The sequence below is a fragment of the Tripterygium wilfordii genome, chromosome 12 (assembly GCF_013401445.1).
Source record: "Tripterygium wilfordii isolate XIE 37 chromosome 12, ASM1340144v1, whole genome shotgun sequence".
In the NCBI taxonomy this organism is placed as follows: Eukaryota; Viridiplantae; Streptophyta; class Magnoliopsida; order Celastrales; family Celastraceae; genus Tripterygium; species Tripterygium wilfordii.
In genome coordinates, this window is record NC_052243.1 from 620708 (window position 1) to 642150 (window position 21443).

A 21443-nucleotide genomic window follows, 5' to 3' on the forward strand; every position below is an offset into this window, starting at 1 on the left:
CTCCCACCGTAAGAAATTTGCACAAAATATATCCTGTATTTGTATTTTATTTCAGAAAATAATCTCACGATAATCTCACCTCCCCACTTGAATCATTTACCTCTTGGAGGTGAAAAATTAACCTATTGGAGGTGAAACGCTGAGTACCCAAGTACAATCTATTCTCACTTGGGTGCTCAAGAATTCAAGTGAGAAAGACGAGATTATTTTCGGAAATAAACCACATAATACTGTACTTGGGCGTACATACATTGACATCCTTATTTGGGAAAACAAACAACATCGTCAAAAAATACTATATGTCGATAAATTGCCTTTAAAATGCCTCGCCTAACGACCAGAAAGGCATCGCCTCAACTCAAACAAAATGTCTCGCTCAAGTAGTTCAACAGGGCAACAGTCCACAGAAAGCAGCTGAACCGCCTCCCTATAGAAATTAGTAGAGAATTGTAACCGGAGACTGTCCCAAGATGTAAGAGTCCAGAGAAGTTATGTACAGACTTGAACTGAGAGTCCTGCAATATCCATCAAAACCTTTTTTTTTTTAATATCAATTGACTCATCTCCTACAAAATTATGGCCGAGAAGAAAATATTAATGAAATATACAGGACAAATTATCAAAGAATCATGTGAGAAGACACTCCTTCCTAGAATTCAACTAACATGTATGAATGATTTTGCACCATATTTTTCGATTAGTCATGGATATTGCACTGTCGTAAGTAAGGGTGATTGTAATTGACATGTTTGCTCCAGTAACTCTTGTATTTCTTAATGCCAATATCCAACCACGGTTTCATGACTCCATCGTAATGTATAACTGCTGCCTTCTCGATGTCACCCTGTCCGACACCAGATTCATAACCTAAGCCCAGAACATGCCATCTCTTGTCCAAAGCAATTGTTTGCTTATAGAATGTGACCCAGCCTAATGGCAAGCTCCCAGCTTTCCACAACGGCCTCTTATATCCCTGAAGCCAAACCACAAAATGCATCAACAAATAGAAAATTCATTACAAATAAAACACATGGACATTGTTGAAGATTGTAAGTTCACGTAGCCACTGCCATACAACTAGGACAAATGTGGCACACTATGTAGCTAGCAGCCTCTCATATTAACACATTCAGCTATGTGGATGGCGTATTGATTAAGATAACCAAAAACAAAACCAGGCGAGTTTTCACTACCGGACCAAAAAGTAAAGAAAGGTAAAACCATTAAACCAGCTTGAATTAGTTATAGTACCAAGAGTATTGCATGTTATTATGGCCTTCTCTGGTCAATATCTTTTGAAAATATTATTTTGCCCATAACACAAGTGTTTCTGATACAAGACAACGAGTTTCCTATTCTGCGGCTTAACAACAGTTCTCAATGAATTGTGACGTCTGAAGAGACTTAGAAAAGGATAACTATCATAAGTCAATCAAGCAGAATCTCACCCAATAATACACTATTTCTATTTTAGCTCTTCAAATTAGGTTTTTAAAAACAGAAATGGTAGCAAACAGTAAAACCCTATAAGTCAACAAGACTATGACTCGATTATTCAAATGTCAGGATAATGTTTTGAAAGAAGAAAAAACCAAGGTGGTTCCAAATTTTCAACCAAGTTTTTTTTCTATCTTCACCCTCCTTAACACAAATTCACCATCCAAAGGAATTATTATAAATATTCGATCAAATTCTTGTATTTTTCGCTATTCATGACCTTCCCAACCACAGATTTTGACCAGTACATGATCATCTTCAGGAAGAATAAGGGCTATAATAAAATGAGTGACATCAGGGAAAGGGAGCAAATAAAAAAAAATTGCACATAATGATAAATCAACCAGCAAAAGCCGCTATAAGAAAGAAAAGAAATTCCATTACCAGTTGTAAATATCTATGGTAGATTGCAGTTAGATTGTGTTTCCTCCATTCATGCAGATCAAACATATTCATCCCAAATGCCCATGTACATGCCTTGACATCAAACCTCTTAGCCACCAATGGATCTGAAAAATTAATAAGGATATCCATTCCTCGAAAAGAAGCTTCACTTTTCCGGCAAGTCTCCACAGCTCCATTTACTTTTCCCATCATATTAATGCCCCAAAGTCCAGAAAGATCCCTTTGCACTACCACATCATGGTCAAATAGCACAATCTTATTCAGTAGAGGGAAGACATCAGGCAGATAGAAGCGCAGGTGGTTCAGAGCAGAAGTATATCTTGGATCTTTGGAGTTATGCCTCTTAGGCATGGAATCATGCTTGGTCAACAACCCTTCAAAATTCTCTATGTTCTGAATCTGAACCGTAGCATTGCCAAGGGGATTCAACAAGAACCACATTGAGAATGCCGGATAGTTGAGAGCATCAGTCACCACATGGAAAACAATTGTCTCTGGTTCCTGCAAACAGTTAAGAAATAAATATTAGGTTTTCTTAGAACAATTGAAAAAGTGATGCATCGAATGACGAACAAATTGTGAAGCATGACTCAGAAGGTGTACAATCAAGAAGATTAGTATGTGTCAACAATTGGATAATCTTTGAGCACCAAGATTATAAAACAGCTATAGATTTTCCCTCTGCCTAGACTGCTAAATTCCAAATTGTAAAGCAGCTCTCCCAAGACTTCCAAACAAAAAGGCTAACAAAGAAAATTTAGACATTTAGATGTGTGGTCATCAAACAAAATCATAGAACTTTTCTTCCATTATGAAGTCAGAAAAATGCCACCAGTAACAATGCTCATTATCATATTTCAAGCAACAGAATAATAACAATAAGATTATGGGTTTATTTATAACTCTGAGGCATATTGGCGATTGACTAAACTGAGTGGTCATCCTAGATCACGATCACAACAAATCTTTGAGGAATTAGCTTGAGGAGGTCCACAGTTGGAGTATCATATGAGGAAAATAGTAGAATCCAAGTTAGATTTTTCGATTTCGCAGAAGGAAAAAGTTTGAAAATTGGTAAGATAGTTTGGCATGTGCAATGTGGAATTGCTGAGGCTCCAATGTGAAAAATTGAGATAGAATTCAATTCGGATAAGGCAAAGAAAACGACATGGATAGAAGAGACAATATAAAAAAGAAAAAGAAAAGTTTATGGGCAATATTTGATTGGTAGCGAGTAAAGCAATAGAGCGTAACCTATGGCCAACAAGAATCCACATGGAGAATTCCATCCCTGCTACGAAATGGTTGCCAAACGTAGTATAAGGAATGTTCCATCCTCTCTCAAAACATTTTTTTAACATACCAGTTCTCATTCCCATAATGTTGCCAATAAGCATAAGCTTTTGATGTTCATGTGCTTTACAAGATGCCTATTTTTCTAATATACATATTAATTATGATGCATGCAAATTTGTGTCCAGACAATTGTATGGGTCGATAACAAATGTGCAACACTATATAACTGGTGCAGAAGGGTGTCTTTCAGATCTTCTCACAGGAAATGCAAGTAATAAGGACCTCAAAATAAGCCAGGAAATAAATTCAATAATAATTATATTTGCAGCTTACCATAGCAGATGATACAGTGGAGGTCACAACAACTGCACAAGCCAGAATATTATCAGAGAAGACAGCATAGTGATAAAAATTCGGATCATAGAATTTTTGTTGGTTAGACAGCTGCCTCTCTTCGGGCTGCAGGGACAAGTATTCAGCTGTCAGTCGCATAGAAAGGCAATGAAGACCTTTTGGAGTAGTCCTTGCTGCAAGCTGAAGGAGATATGCAGCTTGATTCCTATGGGTCTGAACCTGTTCTTCAGCAATGTAAGCCATAGTGCGGAGCTTGGTGACCATGGCAGAACAGTCTGGGAATACATGACTGGCTTTGGATAAGGAAACCTCCATGGACCTCATTTTCTGCAGCGCACTGTAAATTCAATTGGTCTTAAGATTTAGAAAAAGTACTTTTTGCTCTTTTCCCCTAAAATCAATCCTTGGCATATATTTCATTCTCAAAAAGTTTTACTGATACACAAACTATCCTTATATTCTTACTAACTGAACAGAATTTGATTTTGATTTCCAACTTTTTCCTAATTCACAGATATCTGTATTACTATAAACAACATGAGTGATTCAGGTACCTTCTAGACAAATCTGAATCTTTGGCAGCTTCACCAACAGCTCGATCCAGTTCTTTAAGTCTCACTCTTAACTCTTTAACAAAATTGGAATTACTGCCAGGTGGTGCAAAATGTAAGTAAGCCTTGGCTCTAATAAGCTGGTCCCTAATCTGTTTTACTTTCACATCCGCCGCTCCCAGTAACTGAGACTGCGTGTCGTGTTTTTGGAGAACTGTTGTTTGATTGGATTGCTCCTGCAACTGAAACCAATATTAGCAACCACACAAGTTGGAACCAGGAGTCCCAGCAAATGTAAGATATGAATGGCTACATGCCTTTAGAAATCAATGAAGGTACTTTGGAAAAAAGAAGTTGATGGATCCTTTAAGTCCGTTAATGTACTTTGTAAGTAGCACATATATTCATAATTCAGACACCGCACCAAAAAACAACCACTAGCGAGACTGAAAATGTATATTGAAATCTCATGCTATCTAAAATGGTAAGTGGTTTCTAATACTATAAGTCTATAACAACAGGTAATATTTGTTCCAAGTCACGGTTTCTAATACTATAAGTCTATAACAACAGGTAATATTTGTTCCAAGTCACCTCTCCACATAAAAATACCACTCCATGGTTTTCTGTTCTTTTATTATCAATATGCACTGCAACCTTCATGTAATAGGTCAAAACAGTTTACCTAAATCAGCTAATTATATATTTACTAATGTGTGCCACTACCATACTAAGATTTACTCCTCAATAATGAAGCAGTACTGTGATTCAAAATACAATTAGAAAAATGGCCCAATCATATGATTAATCTCAGTTTTACATGCAATTGTAAGATGATACAACTCTCGTGCACAAGGCTCTCACAGTGGGTGGGGTCGGGGATAGGTAGGATGTACGCAGACCTTACTCCACATAATAGTTGAAAGATGGTATTTTTGCAAATGTTACCTATCATTAACAAGACTAGATATTTTGCAAAAGTTAAGAGCCAAACCAAACTGTCTTCGAATGACCAATCATCAGTTCCCCACCGTTGCATGACTAATTTAGACGCGTGATTGTAAGACAATATTTCAGCAAACAACTTATAACTCATAGTGCATCATTCTGACTGGTTTATCTAACATAAATACAATGACATGATAGCTTCCCCCTCAGTCTGGAACCAACTTTTGCCATCTTCCACGTTAGAACAATTAGGATGACTATAAATAATCCATGGAAATGATTACCTTTTCATGATGATTGGTTGGCACTGCTATGGTCTGAATTTTCAGATTATATTGTTCTCTTTCATGATTAGCTCCTGAGACTTTGAAATAAAATACAACAAAAAGAAAAATCAGAAGTCAACAAACTGCAAGAGCATTGGAGACTCGCAAAGAATTGCATATACATTATAATACTACCATTTATATCCAAAATGTTAGCTGTGCCCCTGACATTTCTAGATTTTGTAGAATCACTATTCCCCTCAAGGGAATTGTCACTGACAGAAGAACCTAAGTCTTTGTCTTCATAAACAACTGGTTTTGGCTCTTTCAAGCGTTCACTCCACTCCTGTACCAAAAGTCAGACCCCACTTGACTCAGATAAATAGCAAAATAGAATCAAAATAAATGCAAGGAAAGCCTGGGAAACAAAATAAAGTATAAATGTATAATCTACCTTCTCAATCGCTTTAAGTTTTACAGCATCGGTCCAATATTTCTGCTGCAAACAGGCAGAATTCATTTCAAATCACCAATAAAAAAACCAAACATCTTCTAAGGTATGACTTGTTATATATTTAAACCTTTGCTTTAACAAAACGACCAAAATAACCAAGCACCACCCATAACTATTTTTCAGCCAAAGAAAGCAGTTCACCTATTTGAAAGAGAGAAACACAACTAAAATTCATTAAAAATCACCATTTCGTTATCCATTCTTTTCCCAATTTCTCCCACCATCCAAAAGGGAGTAAAAAACTATAAAAGAAAAGGTAAACAACACCTGTGCACAAAGCCTAGTCGGGACAAACAAGATGTTCACAGACCTTATCCCACATAATATGTGGAGAGGCCCTTTTAGAAACTGAAACTCTGACCTCTACGTTGCACCCCCCAACCCTACAACTCTAAAGTTCTACCATCCAAAAGGGAATAAGAAAAATTAATATTGAAGAGAAAAATACATACAATAGTAGACAAATCCTCAACAAGCGCGTCCCGGCCTGAAACAAAAAATAGAAAAATTCCAAAAGGAAATAGGATATCAATCTATCTATAAAGAAAACATATGTACAATGAAGTACAAAAACAAACTTACAAGTTACAAACAATAATACAAACAAACGGTAAGTGCAGATGACAAAAGCAGTGACCACAGCAAAATCCCTCACTTAGAAGGATATTCAGATAATTGATCACAGTAAAAAACAATCTATCTCTATGCTTGGCATTCTCGCACATAAATCCAAAAAGTTTTATAACGCATACAATTTCCCTTTGTCGCTACACATCAATCGATAAACACATGAATCCATACTCCATACATGCATACACGTTGAGGCATATGGAAAAAAATATACCTATGGAATTGACGCTTTTGAGCCTATTCGATACGTAGAAGAGAGGAGCAAGCACGGTGAAAGACAGCATAGAGAGGATCAGAGTCCTCTGCCACCGAAGAACTTGTTTCATCAATAACGTACACAGTTTAACTAAATCAATCAATCCTTACTCCTTAGGGTTCTTCCACTCGCTCACTCACTCGTCTCAGTCGTTTTCCAGAAAGCACAAGGCATGGAATCAAATTGAGATAGATCCGATACTTAAAACGCAAGCAATCACAAGCTAGGGTTTCAGAGGTTCTCCTTTCGCCCTCTGCACTAGTTCTAGATAGACAACGGCAATTTTAGAAAGAGAGACAGATTTAGAGAGAGCATCATCCGAATACGTTAAGGATTTCTTCTCTCTTTCTTTCTCTTTTTTTTTTTTTTCGTAATTTATTGCTTTTTTCAGATTTCGAACTGTATTTATATACGTTAGGATGGACGCGCTTTGATATCAGAGAAGAGAAACACGTGGCGAGGTGCTGCCTGGACTATATATATGTAAGCGTTTGGGAGTGCTGTGAGGTGTGGTGAGGTGCTGTGAGGTAAAAAGCTGTGGTGCTGTGAGATGAGTTGAAACGCAAAAGTTGTTTGGCGTGTCACAAAAAACTGTGGTGCTGTGAGGTGTGTTGCAACTGAACGCAGTGCAAACGCACTGCCAAACACGTACATAGTCGAAGATGAGATCGATCATTAATGGCCGTTGATTTTCATGACACTCACCCTCCGATGGTCCACTTTTCCATTTTAGTGCCGCGTGGCATAAAAAAACCCGAATGCATTAATAAAAATCAATACAGAGTACCGCAATCAACGATAATTTTTCCTATCCAATGGGTTGATGAAATTCATTCAGACAAACCCATCAAACTAAAAACTATCGGCATTAACGGACACCGAATGTATTACATCGGATCGGGTAGATAGTATATCAGTTTTTTTTTAAAGATAGTATATCAGTTACTAATTCACTATCTATGATATAAAGCTTAAGTTTAAAAATTGGTTTTAAAGTGCTGCTTGGGTGGATTTTCTAAGTGGAAAGACAAAGACTGGAGTGGTGTGGTGTATTAATTTCTTAATTGCTGTTAGTCAAAGTCATTATAATAACATTTAGAAATTGGAAGACACCCTGTTCATGGTGCCATTGAGTGGTGGATGCATCACTGCATTAGTGCCTCAGTGGGTTTTTTTTCCTTCTGTTTTTTAAATTTCTTTTAGGAGTTTGGGCCTTTGGAGAGGGGCCCGGAGAGGCTCTCAAATCCAGTATCGAAAGTAGATGGACTTGAGCTTATTCTCTGCCGGACCTCAGATCTAGGCCCAACTCCACCTAGTCAATTAGAAGGAAAATATCTTTGACCTTTTACGAAGTAAATGCGTTGTCAAGAAAAATCACAATTATTTATTTTTTCGTATCCAAAAATGATACAAGACAAACTTGTCCATTAGATAGCTTGAGCCTAAATTCGGATCATCAAACCTGGATTCACATAAATTTTTGACCTTACGACATGGTAATTTGGACAAAGGCCAACATATGGATGGCCACATTATGCTCCTAGTGAAAATCAAACTCATGACTTCCCAAGTCTATATGATTCGATCCCAAAGATTCACTAACTAAGCTATCATCCAAATGATTCAGAGTATTATCTTCGACAACAACCTCGACCATATTTTATAAAAATGTATAAATTGAACAAGTGGAATAATTCAATGTATTAACTTGATAATGGGGGAAGTTTGGATTATGGTATCTCTTTTTATGGAAGTCATCATATGTGGATCCTTTGCATTTGATATATACATTGAATGTAAACAAGTACTGTAATAACATTTTGTGTATTATGTATATATAATTTGTAATAACTAATAAGGTGTATAAGGATCAAGATTGCCCCTTTTATGAAATTGGTAATATTAGGAACTTTTCTTGTTGAGATCATATTGTCCAAAACACAAATTAATCTTTTAGTCAAAATAGGGTCATGCATGAAAATATATATTTCTATACTTCCCCTTGTTCTTATATATTTAGATGCTAGATTTTTATAATTCTCTTGCATGTGCAATTAGGGGAGATTATATAATAGTGATTAAAGGTCAATTGATCTCATGCAACAAAATGTTTGGGTCGACCGTTTGACCAAATGAAACGTTTTTATTTTATTTATTTTATTGAAAAAAAAAGCATTTTAGAACAATGTTTATATAGATCTACCTTTGCATGAGTGTAGATTTGAGATTTTAGTGTTAGCGTATATAGTTGTTGTTGAATCACTTACATGATAGTCTAATTGGCGAATCCATATGAGATCAAATTGTATATAATCGGGAGATTATGAGTTTGATTCTCATTGTGAGCATTATTTTTTTGGTCATGCGCTGTGTTTTGACCTAACTTACCATGTTGTTAGGTGAAAAAATCATGTGTGCGTCGGTCTAACAGCCCGGGTTTGAGTCCATATTAAAAATATTTAATATAGGGTTTAGGAATTTGTGGACCTATTTAAGGAATTGCAAGAATGTAGGTTATTTAGGAAGAAAAAGAAAGTACAGCGGTGCTAAAGTGCAGGGATGCGCGCGTTAAGACACTTTCCATAGAGTCTAGTCGTCGCGAACACACAAGTCTCTGACCCGGTGCACATCTTGGTTCCGTGTGCGCCCCTGGTGGACTTTATCTCAAACCATATGATCTGAGTCCGCAAACTCCTTTATTATATTTTAGTTTAATATTTCCAATCTCATTAATTAATAGCTGTTCGAAGTTGAACTCGTCGTTTTAATTATATTTAAAAAAATGAAAAATAAAAACTATATTGAAATGGAGTAAACACAAAAACAAAGGGAGGGGTGTTCCTGATTCATGCTCTTTTTCGTCGAGGCCTCTCTCTCCCACTCTCTGTCTCTCTCTCTCTGTGGCTTGATTTGGATCATCCACGACTACCCACTTCAATCCAGCAAAAACCCACGTCAATTCCCTACAAATCTCCACTACCCATCTCCCAAAATCGAAGCTTTGTTCCTACACTCTTCGCGAAATCATCGACAGGTTCTCCCCTCTCTTCTATCCATCAATATATACACACACACCATCTACTATTAGATTATTGCTTACATACATGAGTTGTCCTAGTGTTGTTCTTCTTTGTGGTATTCGTCTGTTACGGTGTTGAATGCAGTCAAAGAACGCAAGAATGGACGTGAATTTCTGTGTGTGTTCATGATGTGTTTTTGACATGCAGGACTGTGTGGGGACACGTGAGCAAGGTAGAGGGTTTGGGAAGGAGAAATGTCGAATCTGGTGGCGAAGGTGAAGAGGGACACGATTGCGGCATGCATGACTTGTTCTCTCTGCAATAAACTCTTTAGAGATGCCACCACCATATCTGAATGCCTCCATACGTGTGAGTACTCTTGCTCTCATAAAATTCTGTTTCATTTCACTTCAATCTGTCCGTGGACGTATATTTTTTTTTTAATTCTTTCGTTATATGATGTAGATACTTCAAATTTTGATTTCATCACTGCTTCTGCATTTGTATGGCGATCGGATTTGTCGTTCTATCGTGTTTTCTTCTCTGGGTTTAGTTGATATTGACCTGGTCATTTTGTTAAAATATTGGGATAGCATAGGCATAAAATATCATGTTAGCACAGTCTGTCACTCTCTCTTCCATGCTTGAAGATGTCTAGCTGAAGTGAGGGGAGCGGTTTGTTCTATACCTTTTCAGATATGGCTCTTATCATAGCTATAGCTATTGAAGAGTTAATAATGGTTTTGACAGTAGAATTTTGCTGGGTTTGCTGATAAGTATTTTTGAACCAATTATACTTGACATATGTCTAATGGGTTTTGTCATGTGTGTTAATCCAGTTTGCAGGAAGTGCATATATGACAGGCTTTCAGATGAGGAATTAGATTCCTGCCCAGTGTGCAACATTGATCTGGGTTGTGTGCCATTGGAGAAATTGAGGTAAAATCCTCCTCTCTTTATCTTTCTGTGCAAGTCTGTGCTTCATATTTTATGCCATGGTAGCAAGTGGTCTTGTTTGGCATTACTTTTGTTGAAATTGAGATTTCAGGTTAGCATTAGGGACGTTCAGATTTCATGATTAATACAGCATTTGCTGTGCATGGGTATTGGGGTTATAACTGTCCAGTTTTGCTATATTGCACATAGTGAGTGAAACTCCATTGTAATCTTCAATAACTAGTATTAGCTTGATTGATTTTATGCCAAGTATTGTGCATGGTGAGATAAACTGAAATTATAATCATTGGATTTACTTGGCCATGAGAAATGCTGCTGTAAAATGTTGGTCTATGCCGTCCCAAAGCTATTCAGTCTCTATTTACCCTTCCAAAACAGATTAATTTCTGCTCATTTGAGGGTACAGGAAAAATGCACGGCTATTATGAGGATTTGCTTTGACTTTGATTGCGTTAAAATTTACTCTGTTGATAAGTTGGCAAGGACTGAGGCATATCTATTCATATATGTAATCAGGCCAGACCACAATTTGCAAGATTTGAGGACCAGAATTTTCCCGTACAATAGAAAGAAGGTAAATGCACCTGAATCTGCACCTGAAGTAACATTGCCAGCTAGAAGAAAGGAGAGATCACTCTCATCTTTGGTGGTCAGTACTCCCAAAGTATCATCCCGGGGTGCCACAACTGGTAAAAGAACAAAAACTATTACAAGGAAGGCTGCAGCTTTACGAGGTTCCAGTTCTGTAATTGATAAGTTTCCTAAAAAAGAAGAATATTCAGAAGAAGAACATGTAATGGGCTCTAGCTCACCCGAAACTCTTAAAAAGTTCACTCATAACAAAGGACAGGTAAAAGAAGCTAACTTGTTTCTCTTTGTGCTTGGACAGACCTTTCTTTACATTCGTTGGTGATGAGGTTCTATCCTTCGATCCACGTAGTTTATGTTGTGCGCATCCTCCAATTTTCTCTGTGTTTAACTGTTGTAGGGTTCTTCCTCTTCTGGACGTAGAGATTTCGTAAGCCCTAAAGTAGAGGATGAAAATGATTCATCGGAGGCAAAATTGGATTTGTGGAAACCTTTAAATTGTTTGGTGGAAGTCGCAAATAGAAGCAAGTCTTTTAAATCTAATTCTCAAGGACCTGAAACCAAATTGGAATCTTTGAATCTCCCTGACAACGAAGGTCGAGTTCGTAAAACCAAAACTAAAGAAAATAAACACAATGCAAATGCTGAGGAGGAGAAGAATAATGCTCTTCCTGCCTCTTCTGAAGCTGTAGAACATAAAAAGCTGCGCAGGATTCGCCGGAAAAGGGCAGTTGCTCCAGGAGACCCGGGAATAACATCTCAAGCTGTACTTGATGCTGCCAGTTCAAGGCAGGAAAAAAGAAGTGGTCCAGTTTGGTTCTCGCTAGTAGCCTCTGAAGATCAGTGAGAATTTGATTTTTAACTTCTCAACTTTAAAAAGAAAACAACTCTGATAACTGAATGAATTTTTTTAGATGCTTTACTCTGCCTCTGTTTGTAATACCGATTAATTTCAATGATTTCAGGAAAGGACATGCATTCTTGCCTCAAATTCCAGCAAGCTACTTAAGAATAAAGTATGTTTCTTCTTGCTTCAATTTTTTAGTTTGTAGGGACTTTCCATTGAATTTTTTTTTTAAAAAAATGTACTTTCTAGACATTATTCACTAATTTCAGTCATTGTTTGAAATAAATATTTATGAAAATTGGCTTTAATTGTATATGTGATTTTTTTTCCTGGATCCATGCTAAATATGCTTGAAACATATTAGTATATTACGGTGAATGTTACAGAAGCAGTGCAATATGAATAGTTAGGAAGACTAATTTCAGGTGCGGCTATGAAACAACCATCGAAGATGGTCTTCTATTAAAAGTGCTAGTTATCCTGTGGATGAGTGATAAAAAACGGTGTACTGTAAAGGAGATGGTTTGAGGCAGTTAAAATGGACGAAGGACATCATTGGTATATGCTTGAAAAACACCATTTGATGATTGAAGTGGGATGGTCTTGGCTGGGGAAATTCCAATCTGATGTTGGCTCTACCTAACATCGTTGCAATCCTATCTTGGGTCCGATGCGACAGTCTTCATACTTGTCATGATGGATCAAGTTATTTTGTTGATCTTGAAAACTTTAACTAGGGACATGATGAGGCAGGTGGCCTGATAAGCCAATGTCATTACCAACTTATTTGCAGAATAGTTAAACCTGCATGTCTCGGTATGATTTGTTTCCTTATTTTCTGGTTGAATAGCTGAGGATCTATGGTCCCAACAAGTTCTTCCCCCTCTTCTTCTGTCTAGTGCCATTTACGTTAAATGTCCCTTGATTTGGTTATTATTCCAGATAATGTGATCTGCTAGAGCTAGCTGAACTTTCTATATTTGGCATCTTGAAAGGAACTATCTCTTGTATAATTAAATTGTATGGTCGTTGATCCCTGGCAGGAATTTCTCATTACTAGCCACTTATTTCAAAATGCTCACTGGAAATATGAGAATGTGACAGAATTAGTATCTTTATTAACTAGTCGATTGATACCATGCAAAACTTATGCTTATTCAGAATTTAGGGTAGGAGAGGCTAATATTTTTGTCACTCGTTGAAGTGGAAGATATTCTTTGACTTCTTATTTGATATATTATGTTGCATCTAATTCAATCTGTTACAGGGATGGAAATATGCCCGTCTCTTTTATCCAAAAGTACCTGATGAAGAAACTAGATCTCACCAGTGAAGCTGAGGTATGATCCATCAATAATTCTCCCCAAAATTAGTTTTTTTGTGCGAATATTTTTCCTTGAAATGCTGCTGTGTTGATTGGAATGTATCATAATACATGACCTTGGGATTCCATACTTCCATCAGCTCTTGTTGAAGGATGTTGCGCTATCAAATCCATTTAATAGTGGCAAATTCTTTTGTCCTTAATGTCCACGCGCAATGCTCTCTTTTTCGTTTGGCATCCATCCTCTAGTTTTCACTGAGCTGTTAAACATCCAAGAAATGATGTCGCGTCTAATGATTTTTTCACTTGCAATATGGGTATCCTGAACATACTGAAGATTTTTTAAAGCTTGGTCCTTTATTTGCACATTTTAGAAATCGCAACAGAAGGCATCTTGTATATTAATATTGAAACGGGCTCACTTGTCTTCCTCTGGCATCTGTTACTAAATTTAGTATAATCAGAGTAAAATTTCATTATTTACATCTAAGTTTTCGTCTCTTATCAACAAATGTGCAGGTTGAGATCAAATGTATGGGACAAACGGTAGTTCCCTCACTGCAACTTCATAATCTAATCGATTTGTGGTTGCAAGCAACATCAACACCGGAGCGATCCTCAGCAACTATTGGTTCCTCAGCCAGGGACTTTGTGATGGTGCTGACATATGCTCGAAAGAACCCGGGAAGTCAATGACGAAATCCTCTATATTTCTACCATCTCAAGTTTTTCAGTTACCATTATAGTTTTCTAAAACTCCTTATTGATATAGAGGGACTTTTACAATAGTCATATATATAGACTATGACTGATCATTTGTTTCATGTACAAATAATTGCAGACACCTTGTAGCAAAGCAGGGAGTTTTGTGTTGTGGGCATAAAAGGTAGTATCTTCCAATACTTTTCCATGGAAGATTTGGCTATTGCAATTTTTGTAAATGTGCCGGAATTGGATTGAGACACATGTCTTGGGTACATGTGGTTAGACGGCTTGTATACAAGCCCAAGTTGTATTATTATCTTTCCTAGCAAAACAATAAATTACTTTGGATTATTCATTTTGTTAGTACTCTTCAGTTTGAAAACCCATAAGAGTTTGCAGGTTGAGGGAGTGGGTACGATGTCGGTAACCCAAAGATGGAAAGCATAGACCCGTACTTGATGTGAGCATATATAACGTATACGGATAGATAAGAACAACGGTCTACCAACGGTGTAAGGTTCAACGCAAACCACTTGAAGGTCCAACGCAAACCACTTGAAAATAAGTGCATTAGTTTAAAATTGAACTTTCAATCTCAATGATTCTTCACATCGTAAGTCCGGAGAGATTGGTGAACCAGTCTTCGTGTACTCAAGCATGCAATGAAACAAATTCACAACAGAATACTGAAAGTTACGATTTTCAAAGAAGGCATTAGTTTCTTGACTGACAATGTATGCCATGGAACTGTCAACACTTCTGGACAGAGAAATCTTGAAAAGAACGCATTTCCTCCATACAGTTCAAATAATCCGTTGCCCTTTGGTTCTAAACATAATTATAAGAATAAAATCTCAGATCATGAAGTACAAGCAATTCTCACAAACCAGTGAGCCTGCATTACACGGAATAGTACCTGGAATGTAACTTTATTGAATGAAATAGGACTTGCCACTACTGCTGGAAGAATGATGGGAAGATTACTAGAAACTATACTTATAAACAGCTTCTGTTATAGATAGGCAATACCAAATCTACTCACTTATTGCATACAAAAACAACATTTGGTATAAAAATATGTACAATGGCCACAGAATCCAGACGAGGAAGATGTACACAGCCTTATCCATGAAAGGCGGAAAGATTGTTTATACGATCTGAACCAGCAATCTCTAGATTATACAAAATGAAAGATCTACCACTAGGCGAAAGCGAACTATCAGTAATTTTATAAAATTATACTGTTATTACTGTTTTATTTTGTGTCCCTTTTAGCATCCTTAAATTATTATACAAAGCCTTCATCTAGCTCACATAGTTCCAATCTCTGTCTGGAATATGCAGAGAACAAAATGAAGTCATCAACTCATCATAACCCAAAAAACTTAAATCAAGTGTTATAATATGCTTGCACCGATTCAATACCAAATCCTTACAATCAGTACCAACTTACAAAGATCTGCTAGAGATGAAAAAGTTTTCATGTACCATGTAAATACCAACTAAAGCTTTGTAGGCCCTCAAACAACAGACAGGATGGCAGTGTACAAAAGCATTTAATTTTTTATGGCCGGTGATAGCAATAATGCTTGCTCCTCTCCATCTTATGTTACTCTTTTTTCCACTTCAAAGTCTTTTCCTCACATGGGGGTAAAGGTTGCATTCCCTTTATCTTCAATGACGACCCCATTCTCCATTCAATTCTTTGGGGGATAGCAAAATAAGCTATATAGTTCTAATACTTTATATCCACAGAAACTGGTGTAACCAAATGCGCACATCTAGATTGGACCATCCCAACTAGGCAACTATAAATTCTGAGCAGTCATGACCATTGTCCACACATGTGTGGGACAGTCAAAGGAATGGATCTAGATATGGCTGGATTTCACTATTCCACATCTACATGGATTGCCTCACTATATTCTCCAAAGTGACTTCAAACACCAGTAACAAATTGTATGAATGCATAAGTTTCTGCTTAAACTTGAATTGAATGAAAGGAAAACCAGGCCATCAAGATAAGTAACATCAAGGTATCAAAAGGAACCAGTGCTAGATCAGAGATCATGGACACGCCAATCAACTATAAACTTTACCAATGCTAAAAAACAAACTAAGGACGGACACCAACCACATCATAGACATAACTCCAACAGTAGTAGTCAACTCTTCAAGCATAAACTTTGATGAACTCACGCTTCATTGAAAACAAATATAGAGCAAAATCAAAAAACAATATGCTTGAATCTCGAATTGCCATTACAAGAACAAGATATTCATCCATAAACTAGCACCTGTATGGATTCAACTCAGACTATCACTTCAACAAACATATTGTAGAAAAGAAAAGAAAGCTCTTAGTGTCAGCAAATCAAAATTATAAGCTAAAAAAAGAGAAGGAAAATGTGAATTAGAGAAATAGAGGATCTTATTTTACCAGTGTGAATTGCTGTAACTATTCAAGAAGATCCTTCAAATACATCACTCAAAAGCCTGAACTACTTACACATTCACCAAATCCAAATTGGGCATCAAGAGGCTCGCTTCAAGAATCAACTAAACGCGGGAATATCCGGCACGTGTAGGGCTTTCCAAAACCGAGAACAACCTTCCATCGCTCCCCTCCAAGTCGTCCATGTACAAATCCTCTGTTCCTCTAATTGCGGCGTGTAAAACGACAAGAAAAGCCCCAATGAGGATGGAAACCAGCACATTAAGCCACACGCTCGTGAAGACCAGAACCACAACGGTCACCACGGAAAGCACGCCGAGCACGATGCGATCGTCGACAGTGCGGCCAACGATGACAAGAGGTTCGTCACGGAAAAAGTAGAGGAAGAACCAAGCGACGAAGATTATTATGTAGACGATCAACGAGAGCGGGTGCCAAAGGAGGCTAAGGAAGAGGATGCCAAGGATAATCATGGCGTAATTCCCGCGGAAGTAGTTCAGATTCCTTTTTAATCGTACGGTGGCCTCCCCGAAAGAGTGAGGACGCGTAAAGGAGGATAGATTGAAGAATTCGGTCCATTGGCGGCGAGAGGCGAAGTAGGCTCTGGTGTTGGCGGTGGCGCGAGTGAGGAAGTTGGTGGTGGTTGGAGGAGTTGTGGAGGAGGGGATGGCGCCGTAGGGGGCTGAAGAAGTTGATTTCATTGGAGACTAGACTCCCAGAGTTTTTTCAAGATTTGAAGGATCTAAGTCAAAGCCAAGTGGAATCTCGAAACAAACCCTAGCTTCTGCGTATCTCCAACGCAATTCCGTATGAAATTGAAACTGAAGAGCCAGAGCGAAAGGGGGCAGAGGGAGCTTTTAACAGTTCACTGTTCACATGCTCTGATAGGTCGCTCGTTATGTTGATGGAAATGCCGCAGAAGTCTGTAATACGATGACGTTTAACTGGGTCCGCTACTCCGCGGGGGCAGAGGGAGCTTTTAAAAACAATGGTGATTATGAATGTCTTTTGTTCAGATTTGCGAATTGTATCGTATATATTTTTTATTAAAAAAAATTAAATTAAATTGAATATAATATAAAATAGCTCGAATTTATATTTAACGAATTTTTATATTATTTTCACGTTCAATTTAATTTTTGTTTCAAACAAAAATATACCGTAAAAAAACATATTAATGACTTTTCATTGGAGAATCTTGTATAATTAATAAAAATAATCCATTTGTTATAAAGAATCATGAATTAAAATGTCATGATTGTGAGGTATTGTGAGTGGTGATCATGAAAACCAAAAGTTGCGTTGTTATTTTTATCTATAAAAATGGTATTTTGGGATGCAAATCAATGAAACCATGTGAAAGCAAGACTTCTAAATAGTATACAAGTCAATCTCACATTTTTAATTTTAGCCTTTTAATGTTTGTGTTGTAGTGATTGACACGTTTGCTTCTCATGCGGCCCATCTTCGTATTAATGAAAATGATGACCAAGTAAAAGAGTGTTTTATACCTTAGGGAGCGATATTTGTGTGCGCGCGCATTCAGTGTTAGCCAAACTTATTATATCGTTGAGACTTGAGAGATTTCTGTACATACATACTTGACAATATGAATTTAGACTTATATAGGATGTTCAAAAAGTAAGTTTGTATGTTTAATACTTTAATCATTTGTTTATACGGAATGCTTTAAGTAATTAGTATCTAACAAAAATGTATCATATTAATATACAAATTTTTTGATCTTCTACAATCACTTGGGTGATAATATAGTTGGTGAATCTCTCTATGACCAAATTGTATGTAATCGGGATGTCACGCGTTGAGTTTTGGCCCAACTTATCTTATCGTTAAGTGGAAATTTCTATGCATACGGGACTAATGACTCGAGTTTAAACTCGTGTAAATTAGTCAAATGACAAATTTGTTTGGTATTGTTTTCGGTTACCATAATTTTTTTTTGTGGATCTCCTACATATCATAAAAGAACTCATGTCTTGATTGAGCCAATGCTGTGGAGGACCAAGAAGCTATAGCAACATTAAGGAGCTGCAATTAGCGCATAAAGTTTGGTGTTGCTGGGCATTCTTCCAGATTTAAGGTATGCCTTGGCCCATGGCTAGGAAAACAAAGCCCAATGCAGCGAACCCAATTGCTCCACAGATAGATAGACACAAAGTCACCAAACAATGGCATGGCTGCAGCCACAGGTGTGACTAGAACAATGTAAATGGAGGTGAAAACGAGTCGGATAAAGCAGTCTCTGAAAGGGGAGTGGTTGGCAGTTTTTTTTTGTGGATAGAGTGTTGTTTCTTCAAACCAGGCATACGTTGGCCTGTAATAGATTATAGATCTGCACATATAGAATTGATTGTCAGAGAAGGCAAAAACCAGCCTATTTTCGGGTCTAGGGCAATAAAAAAACAAAGTTGCTTTAATTGGGCTTTTGGGCCTGGGTCCAAATACAAGGCCTCTGAATTTTTATTGATGATTGGGTTTTGTGGCCTAATTCATTTGGGCCTCACTTAAAAAACAGAGTTCCTTCTGGTTCTGGGCTTTACAACAGAAAAAGTGAGAATTGTCCATCGTGGACGAGTCAGAGAGGCCAATATCAGGGACTCCGTCCTGGCCCTTTTGGAATTATTTGAGTGATGTGAACGGCTGAAAGCCGGTCGTCGCAAGCCAGGGAAAAAACAATAATGCTAGCATTGCTAAGTAGTCCATAATAGTAATAAAATATGAGAGTTCAAATCTTTTAAATGAAATTTTAAAAGTTTTAATTTTCAAAATACATGTTAAATTTAAAAAAAATTACAGATTTAAAATTAACGCATAATACTCTTTCTAAAAAGATCTATTGTATATGAGTTTTATTAGGTAAATCTTAATTCCATTATTTTTTTAATGGAATTTTCAAAAACAATGAATTCAAAACTAAAATAATGAATCATAGATCATGTTTTAAAAAACAATAGATTTTGGACAATAGATTTTGAGATAAAAGAGTGGAAATAAACATGATGGACTTTCATGGGCTATCAAATAGATGGATTATATGTCATTTTCGAGGAAAAAAAAAATGGACTCGAAAGTCAAAATGGTTGTTTTCTTTTTTTGACTAGAATACTATCTCCTCTCCTCTGCATTTGAAGTTTCAACACCCATGACCAAATGGTCAAATTAATTGTAACCCGTGAACTAGTGGTGTTTGAATGCATAATTAAAAAGTACACTATATTGTCTGTTTTTGAATTCTGAGTTCCGTGCATATATACATCGAATTATTTTCATAAGTTTATTCCTCTCAAGTCCAACAAATTAAGCCTAAAAAAATGTCTAATTGTTTGTTAATGATGAGCTTTGTCCATATAAACTCATTGATAGATTTATGTTTAACCAATGTGAGACTTTTATGTTCTTAACAATATTGTTGAGTTAGCCACCACTATTATTATTATTTCGATTTACCCGCTACTAATTTCTTTTTCTTTTTTCTTTTTTTAGAAACAAGTTATCACTATCTTTAAAGATGTGCACAAGGTAAATCCATAGGGCCTGCCAATTATATAAATCATACATGTCGGGCAAGCTCGTAAAAAATTTATGTGTGGGCTCATGCCTCCGGAGAGGATTTAACAATGGTGGAAGAGTATGATTAACAAATTACTTAACACAAGATCAACACCATCATTGGCACTATTAATTACTTGGTTGGTCCGATGCCTTACGGGAACTTAATTAATTGACCAATCATGTAAGATGTATTAATTAATTGGTCTCATTCATTCACCAAATTAAACTCGATCGAAGGCACATTAATCGGCAGTCAAAATTATTAGGTCAGTTAGTAATCAATACATGATATTAACGTTTAAGACTTGAGAGGGAGTTTTCCCCTCTTTCTAGTTGGAAGGTTTGATTCTTACCTGAACCCATACATGTAATTATTGTGTGTTTGACTGGCACTCTACTTGTTCAATCGGTTTGCTTTGTTTTAACTCATTAAAAAGGTTGAATTGTAAAATACTAAAATCCATGTCCTTAGAAAAGCAACTGAAATTCAATTCTACCACCTTTTGCTATTAAAAATTCAAACCTCGAGACCTGTAATTAACTATATTGTCCACTTTTAAATTTGCTTTAGAATTCCGGTTTTCGTAAAATCATTGGATTATCCTAACGGATTTGTTTCTCTCAACCCCACGAATTTACCAATACTCAACGGATGTGAAACATTATTGAGTCTTAACATTTGTCTCGGCAAATAAAAGAAACATATATATTTTGAAAACGATAAGAAAAGGGGCACATGCATGGGCAAATATTCTTTCAGAATAAAAAGAGATCGAATTGGAAGGTACAGTTGTTAGTTGTTGGGTGTTGGGACAATGTGTTTTGTGGTTGTGGGATTTAACAGGGAAGAGAATACAAAAGAGGCATGTGTTCTAGGTTGGTGGGGCAACTCTATGTCTCTATCAATCAAACCAGCAGTACCACTCCCTCATTAATGGAGGTATATCTGGAGATTTTATACTCTACATATATACATATATTCCAGACAAACTTGTGCCTCACAAATTACTCGTAGTACGTGTCACTTATTTTTTCTGGAAAATCATTTATTCAATTTATTGAAACCTCGTGGGAGTCCTTGAACCACACATACTATATGTAACACTCAGTTCGAGTGGGCGCTCTAGTGTAAGCTTGGTAGTATTGGCCGAGCTATCAAGTCACGAACGAGTTAAATCTTTTGTTCCACATCACTTAGGGGAATACATGAAATACGATATATGATAGGTTAAATTTCATGACTAATAAATAAGTGTT

General features: G+C 36.8%; 3 protein-coding genes across 7 annotated transcripts; 1 reads left to right on the plus strand and 2 right to left on the minus strand.

Annotated features, from left to right (window-relative positions):
* Positions 1-8: 8 nt before the first annotated feature.
* On the minus strand, positions 9-7080 carry LOC120011299 (probable galacturonosyltransferase 6). 5 transcript variants are annotated; one of them, XM_038862383.1, is made up of 10 exons: positions 6676-7080; positions 6284-6318; positions 5772-5816; positions 5513-5663; positions 5336-5415; positions 4107-4345; positions 3532-3889; positions 1882-2403; positions 666-973; positions 9-515 (listed from the first exon to the last, which is right to left on the minus strand). In XM_038862383.1, exons 1-9 carry the CDS (start codon positions 6785-6787, stop codon positions 698-700), a joined length of 1818 nt encoding a protein of 605 aa, XP_038718311.1. In that variant the 5' UTR covers positions 6788-7080; the 3' UTR covers positions 9-515; positions 666-697. The 5 variants fall into 5 exon arrangements, with proteins under 5 accessions (XP_038718311.1, XP_038718310.1, XP_038718312.1 ...); XM_038862382.1 differs by having other exon boundaries at positions 382-566; XM_038862384.1 differs by having other exon boundaries at positions 382-973; positions 5772-5813.
* Positions 7081-9555: 2475 nt separating this feature from the next.
* Positions 9556-14513, plus strand: LOC120010382 (E3 ubiquitin protein ligase DRIP2-like). Its single transcript, XM_038861162.1, has 8 exons — positions 9556-9751; positions 9945-10106; positions 10577-10676; positions 11211-11544; positions 11683-12125; positions 12248-12298; positions 13397-13469; positions 13973-14513. The coding sequence occupies exons 2-8, from the start codon at positions 9992-9994 to the stop codon at positions 14147-14149; spliced, it is 1293 nt and encodes a 430-aa protein (XP_038717090.1). The 5' UTR covers positions 9556-9751; positions 9945-9991; the 3' UTR covers positions 14150-14513.
* Positions 14514-16378: 1865 nt separating this feature from the next.
* LOC120010203 (PRA1 family protein F2-like) lies at positions 16379-17537 on the minus strand. Its single transcript, XM_038860925.1, has one exon. It carries the CDS (start codon positions 17312-17314, stop codon positions 16718-16720), a length of 597 nt encoding a protein of 198 aa, XP_038716853.1. The 5' UTR covers positions 17315-17537; the 3' UTR covers positions 16379-16717.
* Between the last annotated feature and the right edge of the window lie 3906 nt (positions 17538-21443).

Bases quoted from the DNA above. Each gene is read 5' to 3' on its own strand.
- LOC120011299 (XM_038862383.1), bottom strand. From the start codon at position 6,787: ATGAAACAAGTTCTTCGGTGGCAGAGGACTCTGATCCTCTCTATGCTG. The intron at 3,890-4,106 runs GTACCTGAATCA...TTGAATTTACAG, and splicing joins GATTCAGATTTGTCTAGAAG to TGCGCTGCAGAAAATGAGGT. The intron at 2,404-3,531 runs GTAAGCTGCAAA...AACTGTTTGCAG, and splicing joins CCACTGTATCATCTGCTATG to GAACCAGAGACAATTGTTTT.
- LOC120010382 (XM_038861162.1), top strand. From the start codon at position 9,992: ATGTCGAATCTGGTGGCGAAGGTGAAGAGGGACACGATTGCGGCATGC. The intron at 10,107-10,576 runs GTGAGTACTCTT...GTGTTAATCCAG, and splicing joins ATCTGAATGCCTCCATACGT to TTTGCAGGAAGTGCATATAT. The intron at 13,470-13,972 runs GTATGATCCATC...ACAAATGTGCAG, and splicing joins ATCTCACCAGTGAAGCTGAG to GTTGAGATCAAATGTATGGG.
- LOC120010203 (XM_038860925.1), bottom strand. From the start codon at position 17,314: ATGAAATCAACTTCTTCAGCCCCCTACGGCGCCATCCCCTCCTCCACA.